The sequence below is a fragment of the Gallinula chloropus genome (assembly GCF_964237585.1).
Source record: "Gallinula chloropus genome assembly, chromosome: 5".
In the NCBI taxonomy this organism is placed as follows: domain Eukaryota; kingdom Metazoa; phylum Chordata; class Aves; order Gruiformes; family Rallidae; genus Gallinula; species Gallinula chloropus.
The window spans coordinates 76905631-76920927 of NC_140090.1; the positions used below are offsets into that span (position 1 = coordinate 76905631).

The window sequence follows — 15297 nt, forward strand, 5'->3', positions numbered from 1 at the left end:
AATAGCACATGCAGCCCAAAGAGCCTCTAGAGTCTCCATCCTTGGAGATATTCAAAACCCACAGTCCTGGACAATCTGCTCCAGCCATCCGTGCTTGAGCAGGGGGGTTGGACTGGGTGATCTCAAGAGAACCCTTCCAACCTGAACAAGTCTGTGGTTCTGCATCAGGATGAAGTAAATGAACTCAAAGCGTAGGGCACTGTGTGCAGAGCTAACTTCTGTACCGTACTGAAGAGTATGGTATTTGAGCTACACTGCCAACTATCCCATCAGGACAGTGATAGTAAGCTTAAAATGCTAGAGATCAGTGAAGCTGTGAAGGTACAATGGACTTGATAGCAAGAGACTTTGAGTATTGCCATGTAGACACGACAGTGATGTCTACACCACTGTAAGGAAAAAAAAAAAGCTATTTTCCAAGATCTCCAAATGAATTGAATTTTGATTTAGTCCTGAGCAGTGCACTGCATGTGGCTAAAGTGTGACCACCTACAGAAGGTGGTACTGGGAACTGCAGACCTGCAACCACACCATTCACTATTACATCTCCTACAAACCAACACGTATCAACAAACAGAACCAAGTGAAGCAGAAGCTGATGTGCTTTTCAAAGAGCAAAGATCTAAATTCACAAATGCCTTTCAGTTCTTTAGGATTCAGAAGTATGCAGATAAAAGCAAACAAATTGAGAACAAATGATCATTTCCATAATGGAAAGCAGCTCACTTTCCATCGTGCTGGATCTATTCTCCATACTGGTATGTGCATCACTGAAGACCAAACAATGTTGCAGCACACTGAGCTGATAATTTAAAAGTATTCAGGATGGTTAAACAAGAGCTGACTGTAAACTACAGAAAGATCTCATAATACTGTGTGATTAAGAAGGCAGAGGAAATATCAAATGTTCATAAATGCCCAAGGGGAAAAAATGTTGCTATTTACACATCTAAAACAATGGGTATAAATTCACAATTAAGATGCTTTTGAGAGCAATTTGATGAAATCATTGACTTCATGCTTAGCAGCAGTCAGAATGGAAAACGACTAAAGAGCAATTGGACAAGGATTTGAAAACAAAACAAAAAACACCCAGAAACAGCCATCATTTGACTGCATAATGCCATGGTGCCTCCAAGTACTGAGGCTCCCTAACTGCTGTATCAAGACAACACGGAATAACTCAATGATCCTTTACAGGTCCCTTCCAACTCAGGATATTCTGTGATTCCATATTCAATGATTCTAACTCAGGCAGGACAAACACCAAGATGACTATTAACAACACCAACCCAGAACAACCCCCAGCTCACCAAGCCCAGGACTCCATCCCAAGCGGTTCCCATTTTCCCTGGACCTCCTGCCACAAACACTGAGCAGCAAGGTGGTACCAGGGCACACTAGCCTTTGGGTGAGACTCCTCCATGCAGCTCTCCTGCACTGAGTAGGCGACTATAACCACACCTATCCTGACCAAGCAGCATCCACACACGGGAAGCGGTGAAGTGGCAAACGGTTACACGCAGCTTCTAACATGATAGGATGAATTAACCCCCACACAAATGGTTCTCTCTATATTATCCTGTTTACTGCTAGGAAACTGCCTACTTATCTGCTACTACAGCCCATAGCATTTTTTTAAACTATTCATTTTTGGTGCCAGAGCCCATAGCCAAAACTGAAACAAAACAGAATAATGAAACGAGGAAACAAAAAACAAAAGGGAGGAAGAGTTTGGGTGTTCATACTACTCACAGCTAATAACAATATTAAAACCCCCCAAAAATTACAAATTGAGCTCATGTAAGGTTTAAATCTGATTTTAAATTATTTTTGTTCAAAAGAACAAACAGACTACATACTACTAGATTTTCTTGTGGCAACCGTTGTGGAATATGGAATTTGAAGAATCCCTTGGCCTCTGATATACAACCTCTTTTATTTAACTTCATCTAATTGAAGACATCTGCAGTGGTGCCACACAAAATTTAATTCAAGCTTCGAAATGTCAATAAAAAGTGTCTGTAAGAAACAATACTGGTATAAACCTGGCGGGGAAGTGTGCATCAACATCTACACAGCCATACAAAATTAAGAATATAATGGCAGTCTGCTGCCTGAGTTGACGAGGTGATAAAAGCCCTTTTCCTATAAAGTCTAATGAGCTCTATTACTCTTCAGCTTTCAGGAATGTAAAGGCCAGTGGACTCAGCACAGAAAAGCAACAAACTCTCCACACATGGATTCATTCAAACTGCGACATATCAAATTACTGGTGTAATTACTATAACCTGACAATTTCATTACAGTCACGCAGTACTTAACTCTTTAAGACTAACAAGACAGGCAGAGAGAGAAATCGGTGTTTTCCTTGCTTTAAATGAAGCAATGGCATCTCTCCTTAACTTTCAACTCAGATTGTAATCAAGTATCAATTCAGAATGTTATTCAGTAATATGTTTTTGTCTTCAAGAGCAGAAGAGACACAGCACTTTCTGCTTCTGTTTCTTTCCAATACAAAATTCAGTGGGAGCTTATTACCAGGTCACGGAGTCCTCAGGCTCCTTGGAAATCACACTTCTACCCTCCCAATACAAATATTGCAACACTCAACTATACCACCTACACCTTAATGGTTTGCTGTCTACAGAGAGTGAGGAGGCAAGAATACACCTATCTCAAACTCTGCATCTCAAAGGAATACGTACCTCCAGAGGGGAATCACAGAGGAACCGTGTGAACTGCGTCGAGGAACGGTCATTGGAAAGGTGTGCCCAGGAAGCCAGTCCAAATACACAAAGCAAAAAACAAGAGAAATATTAGCAATAGCTCAGGATACATTAATTAGACAATCACACTCTTACAAAATCATCTATTTGAAAAACACCCTCAGATTTTGAGGGTTAAAACCATATTTCCATAAACCATCTTCCCACAGTCTACTTTGCTTAGAAGTACAAACAGATACAATAATTACCCATCCAAAGTACTTCCTTTCTACAAAATAGAAGACAACTTCTCAAAAGCCTGACACAAGAGAATTATGAATTAATAATAATGTGCAATATAAGTCTGTTTCTGGTGTCTTCAATTCTACATCACACACCACCCTTCTCTGTTCCATGGGTACCCACCCCATCACTAAAGCAAAGGGGTTAGGACCCCAGATCTCTTAACATAAATTGAGTCTATTTACAGTCAGAATCATAAGCAAGCCTGGTTTAAGTCTGAAGAAGGGATAGAAGACCCTAAAAATCAACTTCCTGAAAGTGCAAGCATTTTCAAAACTCAGTTCTTTACTGGATACAAACCGATGTGCTCCAGATAATCAATCAAAAAGGCAAGGTGTTAATGATGTGGAGCTTGTTCAAGGTTGAGAGCAATAAAATCTAACAGCTATTTATTTACCATCACCTATTTATTTGATACAAATGCTTCCTTCATGGTGGACTCCACATTAAACACATTACAAAGTTCTGGTACGTATCTACCCCCCAAAACATTCCTTTGTTAAAAAGCTTACAGAGTTTAATGCCCCCTCCCATACCAGCTGGGTGATTTAGTAAGTCAGCACTTCACACGCTGCAAAGTAAATAGGAACTTCTAAATAGAAGGTTAATAAAAAGAATATATAGACATCTACAAAAAACCTGATTGTTGTCAAGATTTTTTTGGTCAAGAATTCTTGGAACTACTGAGCTTTAATTAAAGAAGATTATTCTCTTTAAAGAGAAATACAAAAAATAGGATGATTACTTGTCAGTCACTTCCATAAGGTGCTGGTGAAGACAGTGGATTGTGTATTTCCTATAATTCACTGTATTGGAGCTGGTCACCACCACTCTACAGTACTTAGGCTTTAGAAAAGCAAATGACTGGGGTATTTAATTAAATCCTAGAATATTTTTTTATTTGGTAGATAGGGAGAGGAACTGGGAGGGTTTGGAAAAGCAAATGACTGGTGTATCTTAATTAAACTCTAAAATATTTTTATTTGGTGGATATAGAGAGGAACTGGGAGGGGTGAGGGGAGGGAACCCACCAGGTAATACTTAAAAAGGGAAAAAAAAATTCAAAATTTGAATTATTGAGATTTGTTCCCATGGAATAAAAAAGAAGAACAGAGTTACAAATTCCAACACTGCAAGTGCACTGGTCCTTGCAGCCAGGGATTTGGGTATGTGCTGCAGAAAAAATAAACCATGTGTTATTCATTTTCATGTCAGAAGACCCCCAGTAGTTCTTAATCTGTAACTTTAGCTTTATAGAGCAAGTTAAACCCTACGGGTGAGAAAACTGAGCCAAGGACACTTTTCAAATAGTTTTATCCAGTCTCCAGGCTCTGCCGTAGGATCCCTTGGCTCCGGGGGTGAGGGGGGGACTTCTTGCTCTATCCCAGCAGAACTGCTGCTTGCTCAGGAGTATATACTGTTACTGTGCTGCTGGCTAGAAAAAAAACCCCTCTTAACTGCACTTGGGTTTGTATCAGAATCTTACAGGGAATAAAACCCCATGTTACACATTGTTTCACTTGCTTAAGTTCTCCAGTTGGACAATTTTCTTAAATCCTAGAAAACTTCAGGAGACTGAATCTGTTCTATCAGTCACTTAAGAAACAATTACCCAAAAAGACATCTTTTTTTTGGTGGTGGGTTTGTTGGGGTTTTTATTAAGGAAGCATTTAACTGGCACACAGAGCTGGAGACTTTAATAAATATTTTGGGTCTGCTGACCTCCATTGTTATCTTCTCAACCCTCACTCCTCCATCCCACCCTCAAATCCACAGCACTTTTCATCATAACCCAGGACTACACCTACTTGAAACATTTATGTAATCCGAAGTAAACATATGATTCAATTTCAAAATTAACAGACTCATGTAGTACTGCAATATTATTATGAATACAGCTCAAAAATGATTCAACAGACCATGAAAACACAGCCAAAAGCTGGTGTGGCATGTAAAACAACTCAACCCACCACACAAGCACAATTAACATTCCTTTCACAAAGTCATTCTTTCCTAATTTTAATTTCAAACTGAATTACTCAGACTGCAATCTTTTTAAAAAGGTGTAGTATATATGAAATCCAAAATGTTTGTAGGTGCAAAGCCATTGCAATTGCCAGGAGGCACCAATACAACAATGGGAAATAGTTTTATTAATTATGTTTAAACTTAAGAGAGGAACGCATCTCAGAATTAAATCAAAGAGGGGAAAGAAGAGAGGGCAGAAAGAGAGGGCAGGAGAAGAGGGGGGGAGAAAAAGATAAAAGGAAAGTTTGGTTTTACACAAAGCTACTCCCTGGAGTAAAAGCTTTTTAAAGCTGTGCTAAAACTGGAGTGCTCACACCAGCTTCCTTTCACAAGTGAAGGAAGATATTCGGATGCTTTGGATGCTAAACCAGAATGGGTTTGATGCAGGAGCTCAGTAACCTTCTGAAAGTGAGGATTACTGATGTCACACAATGACATCATAGCCTTCTCAGGAGAAAACAGCTATGACCCATCATTGCTGGTAACTGGAATTATCCAAGACCTTCAGTGCAAAGGCATTCACTTATTTTCCTTCCAACAACACTAGAGTTTACTCATCATTTGTAATTCACAAGGAAACTTGAGTATTTGCCCCTTTCCTGTGAGTAAAGGAGGGGTGAGGAGTGGACACAGGGTTTCCATACAGAATACAAGTTATGCACTGGAGCTGTAGTTTACACCTTTAATGTTTATCAAGCAAGCCTGCAAGCCACAAAAAGCTGGTATGCTTTCTAGAGGGCCCCAGCTCCCTCAGTTGTGCAGCTAGAAAAGTAAAAAATAAATCAGAGTTCAAGAGTCATACTTTCAGCAGGGCTAGAAGCATTAGTTCAATGAGGAAAAAAAAAAGAAAAAAACCAATAAAAATAAGTTATCTAGGAAAAGAGTTTGAAATTAAGCTGGAAAATGAACAAATTTCTGTAAAAATCAGGAAGATGGGACAAACTGTGGCATGTTTGCAAGTAAAGATGGTGCCAAGCGATCCTGCTCTCCTCAAAGCAGGCAAAGTGCTAGAGCTAAGCTAGCAGAGGAATCAGACTCATTCCTGGCTGAAAATTTAGCATTTTCAACAGTGGCTCACAAAAAACACAGTTTCAGAGATAATTCAGAGATCTGAAAGTGAAGAAAAGAGGCTCCAATATACAGTGCACAATGAAAGGGGATTTAAATTTTAAATGCATGCCTGAAATGTAGTGTTCAGTACACACAAATGGAATGGAACAGAAGTAACTGCTGATGGGACAGCACATACCTTTCAGAATTACAATTTCAATTCCCTTATGAAGTGATAAAAGTCACTGGGGCTTTGTCTGCTCAAAAGAAACTCTCAAAATAAGGGAGATTTGACAGTCTTAAAAGTAAAGTTTATATGGATTTACATTGAAAACTCAGCATCAAAATCAGGAAGAACAATGTAAGCTCCCAAGGTTAAAAATAACCACAAAGGCTATTGATTTTAAGTGTTCTCTCACTAGAAAATAAAAAGAAAGAGGAAACTGGGTTAGAGAGAGAGACCTCAAAGTTTGCAGCTGGCTGCCGATACCAGCTCTCCAATGGATCAAAACGTGCTCCTTGGCATTTCCCAGGCTACTCACTCAGTTTTCTATGTTAGTTTGAGGAGATTTCTGGGAGGCAATTAAAAAAAAAAAAAGCTGGGAAAGTTAAAAAAAAAAAAAAATTGCCCACCCAAAACCACTCTACCCATTCTGGTAATTTTTTGCACCTTTTCAAACAGCCTATCTTTTGTGTTTTGTGAAATTCTTTTCTTCCAAGACAAATATTTAGTTAAGCACAAAGCAAAGCAAGGGTCCAGCTCGCTTTGCAGAGGGAACAGACACACACTCACACTGTTTTTCTACAAGTTTGTCATTATAAAACACTCATGAAAAGTTAAATAAAACATTTGCTTCAGAAGGTCTAAACAGCAATAAACTGTTCACTCTCACTCTTTCTGGAAACTACTGTAGAATTTTTATGATCTTTTATGGAAATGTTTTCTAACTTGTGTAGCTGCCACAGAACTTGTTTCTGTTACATTTCAGTTGTGTTTCTTAAAGACAAAGAGTAGTGTAAAAAGACATAAAGCCTAAAAACCACATTAACAGGCCAGGTGGGTTGTATCAGTGTTTTAAGCTGCCCAGATCAATCATTAAGTTCACCAGAGAAGAAGCAGGAAGAAAAGATGGTTAAACTTTTACATGACAACAGAAGTAAAACTCAGTTTGGAATGACAGGCACTGATATTTTAGCACAAGAACTGCATAAAGATGAGAAGTTTTAGATATATCTGTATGTGATATGCTGACAGCTTCCATAACTGACTTCAAAAAGCATTTTAAAACAGACAACATTGGGTCAGAAAAGCAATGCCTCTGGTGAGATGATACTTCGTGACCTAGAACTGCTAGAGATATCCCTGATTCTACCCAAATTAGCCCCTGATTACATCACTGGGATCAAAAGACTTCCTTCTTGGGATGAAAGGGCCAGGAAGAAATGTTTTCACAGCATTAATTTCCATATCTGTACCTATCATTTAAATACCAAGGAATATATTTTGCCGTTTCACATTAAACACAAAAGACACACAGGTGGCAAAATGCTCCCCAACTTTTACCTGTATAATTCCACACCCTTTGTTAATCACTCTGCAGCTGGGGTAGAGTTTGATTTTCCAGATTATTTTTTATCTTGATAAATCCTCCCTACATTTCTTACACACAAACACAGTTACTTTTGCTGTTGAACAAGAGTTAAAGCATCTGCAGCTACGGATTGCTCTCAGCAAAGCAGAAGACAAGGCAGATCAAGCTTCCTTCACTCCAATGTTCTCATCTGAAGAGCCAGCCTATGCCCCCAGACCCCATTACTGCTTCCATCCTGTTTTCTACCTTGTTTTCAGGTTTGTGCACCCTAATTCTACTAAGCATGAAGTGCTACCTGGTCATTACTCATGTTCTTCTCTGCTCCTTGAAGTAAAACCTGGGTAACAGTTGGCAGTATGTCCGTAGCAAAAGCCACCTCTCCTGGCACTGCGTGGCACCTGCACTGGATTCCATGATTAATCATGGGATTTCTGCTGCTTGGGATTATACAGGACACAAGTTCCCCTTCTATCTAATTCTCTGATCAGTAATCTATACCTACATCTACACATTTTGCCCCAGAAATTTAACCAAATGCTATTAAAGTTTACTATTTAAAAAATAAAATAAAATACAGACTCTAAAACCATGTGTGTTCCTTATTAAGTGTGTGAATTATTGTGATAAAATGATGTTATTTATTATATTGCTTATGACCAATGAAGAGGAAAAGGTGGACAAAGTGCCATCCATACAACCTGTTGACATAATTAATGGTAGTTTTGTATATAACTTGTGCTTCAACTGATAATGCAAGGAAACGATGCTTGCTCAGTGAAAGGATACTCTGCCTATCTCCTCTCTGTTCATTACAAAAGTCTCCCTTTCCCTGTTCTTCCTCCAGCCTTTCAAAGTTTTGGGGTTCTTTCATTATAGCTCAATTCATTTCATAAAATAAATATAACCACCATCCAAGCAGGGAAAAACCCCAACAAGTTGTAGACACATAAATAAATCCTTGCCACTGATTACATCCAGTGGCTTCTTGTGTTACAGACACAGATCCACATACTAAACAGAATTATAGTCCTAGCTGCTTTAACAAAAAAAAGGATAATTATATGTATATAAAGACACAGGGAAACTGCTGCCTTGGACCTGGGAAAAAGCTCTAGATACAGACAGTAAGGGCCAGAAGAAATATATAGAATGTGACAAACACTAGAAGAGATCCTTCCCTCATGCATTTTCACAGCTTTAAATAAATGAGTAGTTCAGGGACTTGGCTAATTCAGGTGCAGCCTTGGACAGACTTGTCCAACAGGCAGTGATACACCTATTTCCCATCACTGCACCTTACCTCATTCAGAAGCCACTGGTACTTTACCACGTAACAACAGCCTGTTGAGGTTCCCCCTAAATCTTCTGATTTTTTTCCAACAATTCTTTTTCAGATCAGGGTACATATATTACTAAAAAAGTGGATGACTATACCATTTACACAGCACCATAGTAAGGTTTTATGTCCCCACAGAGACAAACTAAAAATCAGTTCTTCCACAGTACTGTTTAAGAGCCAGTATTATGAAGTGACCTTGAATTAGAAAAGTTTACTGTTTTTCCCCTAGACACCAATTCAATTCAATAAAAAACCTGCTGACATGAGTATTTTTAGGTGCCAACATCTTTGTAATAACATCAGTTATTGCCAAGGGGGTCAGTTTTGAACCTGAAATCCCACAGCAACTGACCAAAGGTTTTTGAGAGGGTTGAGGAGATTTCCAAGGGAAGGTCAATTTCGATAAAGCTCAGACAAAAAGGGGATAATCAATAGTTTAAGATCCTATGAAGAAAAAGAGTTGTAGCTTTTATGTCAAGATAGGAAGTGATTAGAAAAAGTTTCACTTGCAACCTACATGGGTTTTAATTTCAGGAGTAAGAAGATACTACTTCTACCTTACCAAACCCTCTACTTGCCAATGAGGGCGGCACTGAAGATTACAATGATGCTTCCTTAGAAAAGGTGATTTAGAACTTGAAAAATGTTAATTCCACTATGAATCTCCTATCTTGTTCTTTATTAGGATAAGCAGAAGTCACTGTCTCAATCAGGAATCAGTGCTGCATCATCAAAACGTATCGCAAGACTTTTCTCCAGCGGAATCTCCAAGTAAGTTCTTTTCCATGAGCACCAACTACCATTAGTACTACTGCAGTCTCAGTCAGAAATGCAGGAGGAGAGGAGAAAGTAAGGAGGAAAATGCATAATTCAACAAGACCCACTGTCCTGAAGGGCACTGAAACACTGGTTATCACTGGTCTCAAACTGGTGCTAACCAGAGGACCCAGAAGTTCAAAGCAATCTTTGGTATCAAGTACTCAATGGATTCTGTGTCCTGGAAATTACCTATTCCCCTTTCTCACATAAAATCTTGATGAAAAGATGTACAGACATTGCATAGGTGCAATGACTGGGCCTTCCTCTGCAGTAATAATCAGCTTCACGGTTCACATGCCTTTTGTTAATCTTGTGAACTGTTTAATAACTTTCCACATTGGTGTTATTTTCAAATAATCACCAAAATTCTAAATCTATTTCTAAAATTGACTTTTAATGTAATAAGGTTAATATTAAACTAGTCTAGCAGCTAATACTGGCAGTCAGTATATTGTAATGCAAACAATCTAAGAATATCTTCCAAAAAAGAAGTTGTTAATATGTCCCATAACAATTTGTTGGATTCTGAATTTAAATATAGGCAGGTTTTCTGAACATGAAGTGTTCAGCCAAGTATAAAATTAAATACTTTTCCTAAACTAGAAACTTTCCAAACAGAAAGTGTGCAGAACTCTCCCTGAAAGGGAGGTTCACCTACCATACACAGTTGTATTCACTTGCACAGATTAAAAACTAAATTTAATCTTTACATGCAAAAAAATTCCTGGATGTTTGCCAGTTGAAAGCCCAAAGCAGACTTCTTACTACCCTGATAAAAAGCCCTGCATGTAGCTCAGAATTTCATTCTACCCTTACTTAGAACTGTTTGGCTCCATAATGTCTGCTTGAGATATTAAAAGTCTGAAAAAGAGGAAGAAGAAAAAAGTTTGAGGTCTTTCAAACAGCATTTTTCATCCTTCCTCTCAATAACTTAGATCAGCTTTACCCTACTTGGTATCTTCTGTTCTTAGAAATTACTCAGACAATTCTCCTCCCACACAAATTCAGTATTTAAAAAGGAAAAAAAAAAAAAAAAAGAGAGAGAAAAAGGTTCTAATCTACATCAAAATACATTTTGTGTAAAGTATTCTTTGGTTTGCTTCCTGCAGGGATCAAATACAAAAAGCTTTTGACTGAAGTGACAGAGCTTTACTGCCTAATAACTGTGAATAGAAAGACCAGATAGTCACATGAACACACCAGATCATTTGCTAGTGCTAAGGAAGGACCTAAATTGAAAGCCATCAGTATGGGCTGGGTTTTAACATTTACCAGAAGCTTCAGAGAAGATCTTATGTCCCCTCTGAAATACTGTACTAAGCCTGACCAAACATAATGTGAGAGAGAGAAGATAAAGGCCAAGCAGGGAAGCACCTATGGCAAGTAACAAGGAAAGAGAGGAGGATAAGATTAGCAGTGTGAACAGAAATCCATCCCCTTCCTATGTCACAGCAACTCCTACCAAAGGCTTCTCACCTTGAGGTGGTGGAAACTGGAACTGTCCTAAATGCACCTTTACAAACTTTGCTCCCCTTGACTCCCTCAGTTAAAAAATGAAGTCCCACAGGTGATGACAGGCAGCAAACCCAAGCCTAGACAGAGCTTAGCTGAACTGCAAGCTAAATGCTATTCAGAACCACACTGCAAGTGGCCATTGTGATTTTGCACTTGCCTCCTCATGATTAAACGCCTCTAATTAAAACAATCCATAATCTTCAACAAAGAAATAGGTCAGTCTACAAAGTTCCTGCCACCCTCTCTGCAGCAACAAGATTTCTGGAGCAAAGGCATGGTGGCATATAGTCTGTACCTAAGAATTCAGGCTTCAATACATTCATTGCAGCAGACAAATGAAGTTGCTCATCAGGCCAGGTCATGCCTGGTATCAAACCAGTAAACAGATCAATCTTTCTTGGCATGTTTCCAATTTTCCACCTTATTAGAATTAACCCAATTTATGTCCCTAACAGTAAAAAGGGCAGAAACTACTACTTATTGTTATGAATCCTATTATTTTTACAAAGCAAAGAGAAATCCCATTTTATGGCTTTCCACAGTAGCATTACAGAGATCTCACAAAAAAGCTCTTCTTACGCTCTCTTGAGCTAAAGCCAGAAATGATTACGTGGTTGGATTATTCTACCTGGAAAGCAGCCATGGCTTGCTAGGTACCACTTCCACAAGCATCACTCTCAAGAAAAGAAAAGTCTGACCCGATAGCTGATCAATACTGAAGTCTTATATTTACAGTAGATAGGAGTGACAGAATCGAGGTAGAAGTTTTAATAATTCTCTGAATGAAAATGTTGTGCCACCTGCCAGAGAAAAGGAGAATTGCTGCTTGTTTAGAACTGTACCAGTACTTTTTTTTTTTAATTTATTTGCTTCTTAGATTAGGATTAGCATTTTATAAACATCTTCTTCTAGTTGAGAGGTATGCTTAGCAATGAACTGTGAATAAAACTGAGATTTTTTTAAACCTTCACCAGTTAAGTGAGAGAACAAAAAGTTAAGGAGAAATGCGGAAAAAAAACACTAAACAGCTTTAAAGCAGAAGATGCTTTTGCCATTTAAAAAGCATTTCCACACCATTATCCCATTTGGAGTTGAAATCTCAGTCCCAGGCCTCTTTACAAGCCACATACAAACAGCAGCTCTACTTAACCCATTACTAACATTAGTTGTTTAGTTACGGTGCTGTACAACCCCTCTCTGTTCAACTCTGTTTCCCCTGGGCTAAAGCCTGCAACAGAAGCTTGCTAAAAACCACCAGACTTCCCCTCCCCAAATGAAAACTCTGGTATTTCATGTTTACAATCCCTCAAAGAGACACCATTTCCCATCATTTCCCTGTGCATCACAACCCCGTGTTTCCAGAAAGGCGCATGCAGTGCACTGTACCTCGGTCTCGCCACAGTCAGAAGGTGTATCCTTGTGTATAGCCATCTGATACTTGGCAAATAAAGTGGCTGACTGGTTGAAGGATGATTTGAACTGGGGGTCCTCAAAGGAGACAGGTACTAACCTCACCTTCAGAGCAAGGAAGATACAAGGATACTATTTTGAGTGCATATAATCAGGTAATATGCTTCTGAAGGTAAGGCTAGTGAAAGATCTCCTCCTATCCACTTCAAAGCCTCCGAAGTCAGTTTTCTCCTTTAAACACAGGAGCAAGAAAATCCTCCTACAGGGAGAAGTCTGAGGACTAGTACTAAGCCTAAGCTGACTGATGGTACTTTCACTAAGGAATAATAATTGTGTAACACTAGAACACTTCACAGCATGAATTTGTTCCGCCTACTATTTTTTTTTTACCAAGTTATCTAACAAATCATTAATGTTTTATATTCATTGTACAGTCTCAAGGACTTTTAAATTATATTATTTTATTTATTATTATATAATTTTTCTCCAAAGCTTTTCTTTATAGTGTTAGAAAGGTAATACACCTGACAGTTAACTACTGCACACCGCCTGATTGTTACAAGCGGTAACGATGTGTAATTTAGATGGAGTGCACTGATTACTACTTGAAAGGGCTAAACTGAAAATCAAGATGTTTATAAAACTTCTGTGAACATTAAACCAACAATCTGTGTGTGATAAATTTTTCACTGGCACGTTGGCCCTGATCATGCTTGTCCCTTCTTATGGAGCTATTCAAACCAAACCCAGTGAGACTAGTTATCAGGGTAAAGTGTCCAGTTTGGTTTAGTTCTTCTGTGATTTGTATTCATAAGGCCCACAATATTTATTTCCAAAAGCCTCATCCTCTCCACCTCTTACCCAAAGCATGCCCTCATGACTTCATTAACTTTTTTGCCTGCAATTAAGACCAAATATCTGTGGCACTCTCAAAGAGCTATCAGAGTTTGCACTTTCAGGATGTTGATTTTATTCCATACAGTATTCTACATGCTCCTGTGTACACAATGGATGTAAAATCCACATTTGTTTCTCCTAGAAACAAGACACATGAAATGGAGAAGCTGAGCTGTGATAAAATTCATTTGGCTTTCTGACCTGATGTATAGTTGGCTTATCAGGTGGGTCCTTGTGAATAACCATCTGGTAACGTTTATAGACCTGGTAAGACTCCTGAAATGTGGCTTTGAACTGTGAACTTGGTGGAGATGATCTCACCACCTTCACCTTCAGAAGAAGTTAAACACATTCATTATTACAGTATCATGCAACAACTGTAAATTTGTACATGCACAAACATCACAACAGAGAGAAGTTTGGAATCCCTGCACAAGGGCTCTAACAATTCAGTTATTAGCCAACAGCCTTCCAATTCTTCAGCTCAATTTAGTCTACTGAATACTATTATATTTACACTGAATAACACACAAGGTTTTCAAACTGCAAATAAAGGTGACTCAAATGCCTACTGAAGAACTACACAAATAGTTTACAGGAAATAACACCAACAAGACAGTATGCAGATTGACATTTTATAGAGATTTTCCCTAAGTTTTTAAATCTTCTCTTGCAGTTACCACACTACCCTGAAAAATACTTGAAGGACCCATATATTTGGAAGACTCACATCTGTGCTCTTTAGAAAAAGTTTTTTTCTGTTGTTTTTTTGCAAGGATCCCTAGGGGATTTCTTAATATTTTACAAATTGAGAGAGAAAGAAAAAAAACAGTTTCTGTATCAAATTATGAATGAATCATAATAGGAAGTTATCCATCTTCCCCATCATCACCCTTAGTAATACAAAATTAAAATAATCATTCTTCAAAAAACTCTGTACAAATTGTTCTTTGCAAAGACAATTGCTCCCTGTTCAAAAGGATGCTACAACATGAGTGACACTGCATTTCTTTTCCAGTGTACTTAAGGACATGCTCATTTCATAAGCCAGAATTACACTGAAGATTTTCTGTGTTCTGAAAGACAATCGGTTCTGAACTACATAAGGAGGCCCCCAAGTCCCACACTTGACAGCCACTGTAAGGAGCAAAGACAATCTGGGAAAATACAGCTGGAACCATCCTCCTTTTAATCCTCCTGCATCTCTGTTATTAAGCTCATGAGAAAACCTGGAGGAGTTAGTGAGAAGGATCAATTCCATGACTTCTTGTCAGTTATTCAGAGCAAGTCTTTGAAGTCACCATCGCTACCTCTCTGACTCATAACCAAAATAACCATTGAGAAGTTAATTTCCAATATCATCACTTATAACAATAACTCCTGGAAGTTATCACTATTCAGAGAGTTTTCCAGTTTCCACAAAAAAAGGAAAAATAAATTATTTCATTGGTGGAAAAGTCCAAAAGTCTTCCAGGTAACTGTCTCCAACTTACTAATAGATCTAACAGCAACCAGTACACAAAGCAAAACGTTCTACTATCACTTCTACAGCTTCTAAAAGACATCAACATGTAACAATGACATTTATAAAGAGCTGCTTATCATCTGTTTAATTCTTATCTGTTTAATTAATGAG

The 15297-nt window shown here is 38.4% G+C and overlaps 1 protein-coding gene across 2 annotated transcripts in view; it reads right to left on the minus strand.

Annotated features, from left to right (window-relative positions):
* The window catches only part of ATE1 (arginyltransferase 1), a 70401-nt gene that overhangs the window by 46239 nt on the left and 8865 nt on the right, over positions 1–15297 (minus strand). Inside the window, exons 6-7 of one of the 2 annotated variants that reach the window (XM_084265583.1) lie at positions 12741–12869; positions 2709–2741 (exon numbers count right to left, since the gene is read on the minus strand). In XM_084265583.1, coding sequence (XP_084121709.1) covers positions 2709–2741; positions 12741–12869 — 162 coding nt within the window. Of the gene's footprint in view, positions 1–2708; positions 2742–12740; positions 12870–13862; positions 13992–15297 lie in introns of both variants that reach the window. The other variant, XM_084265582.1, reaches the window with a different exon arrangement.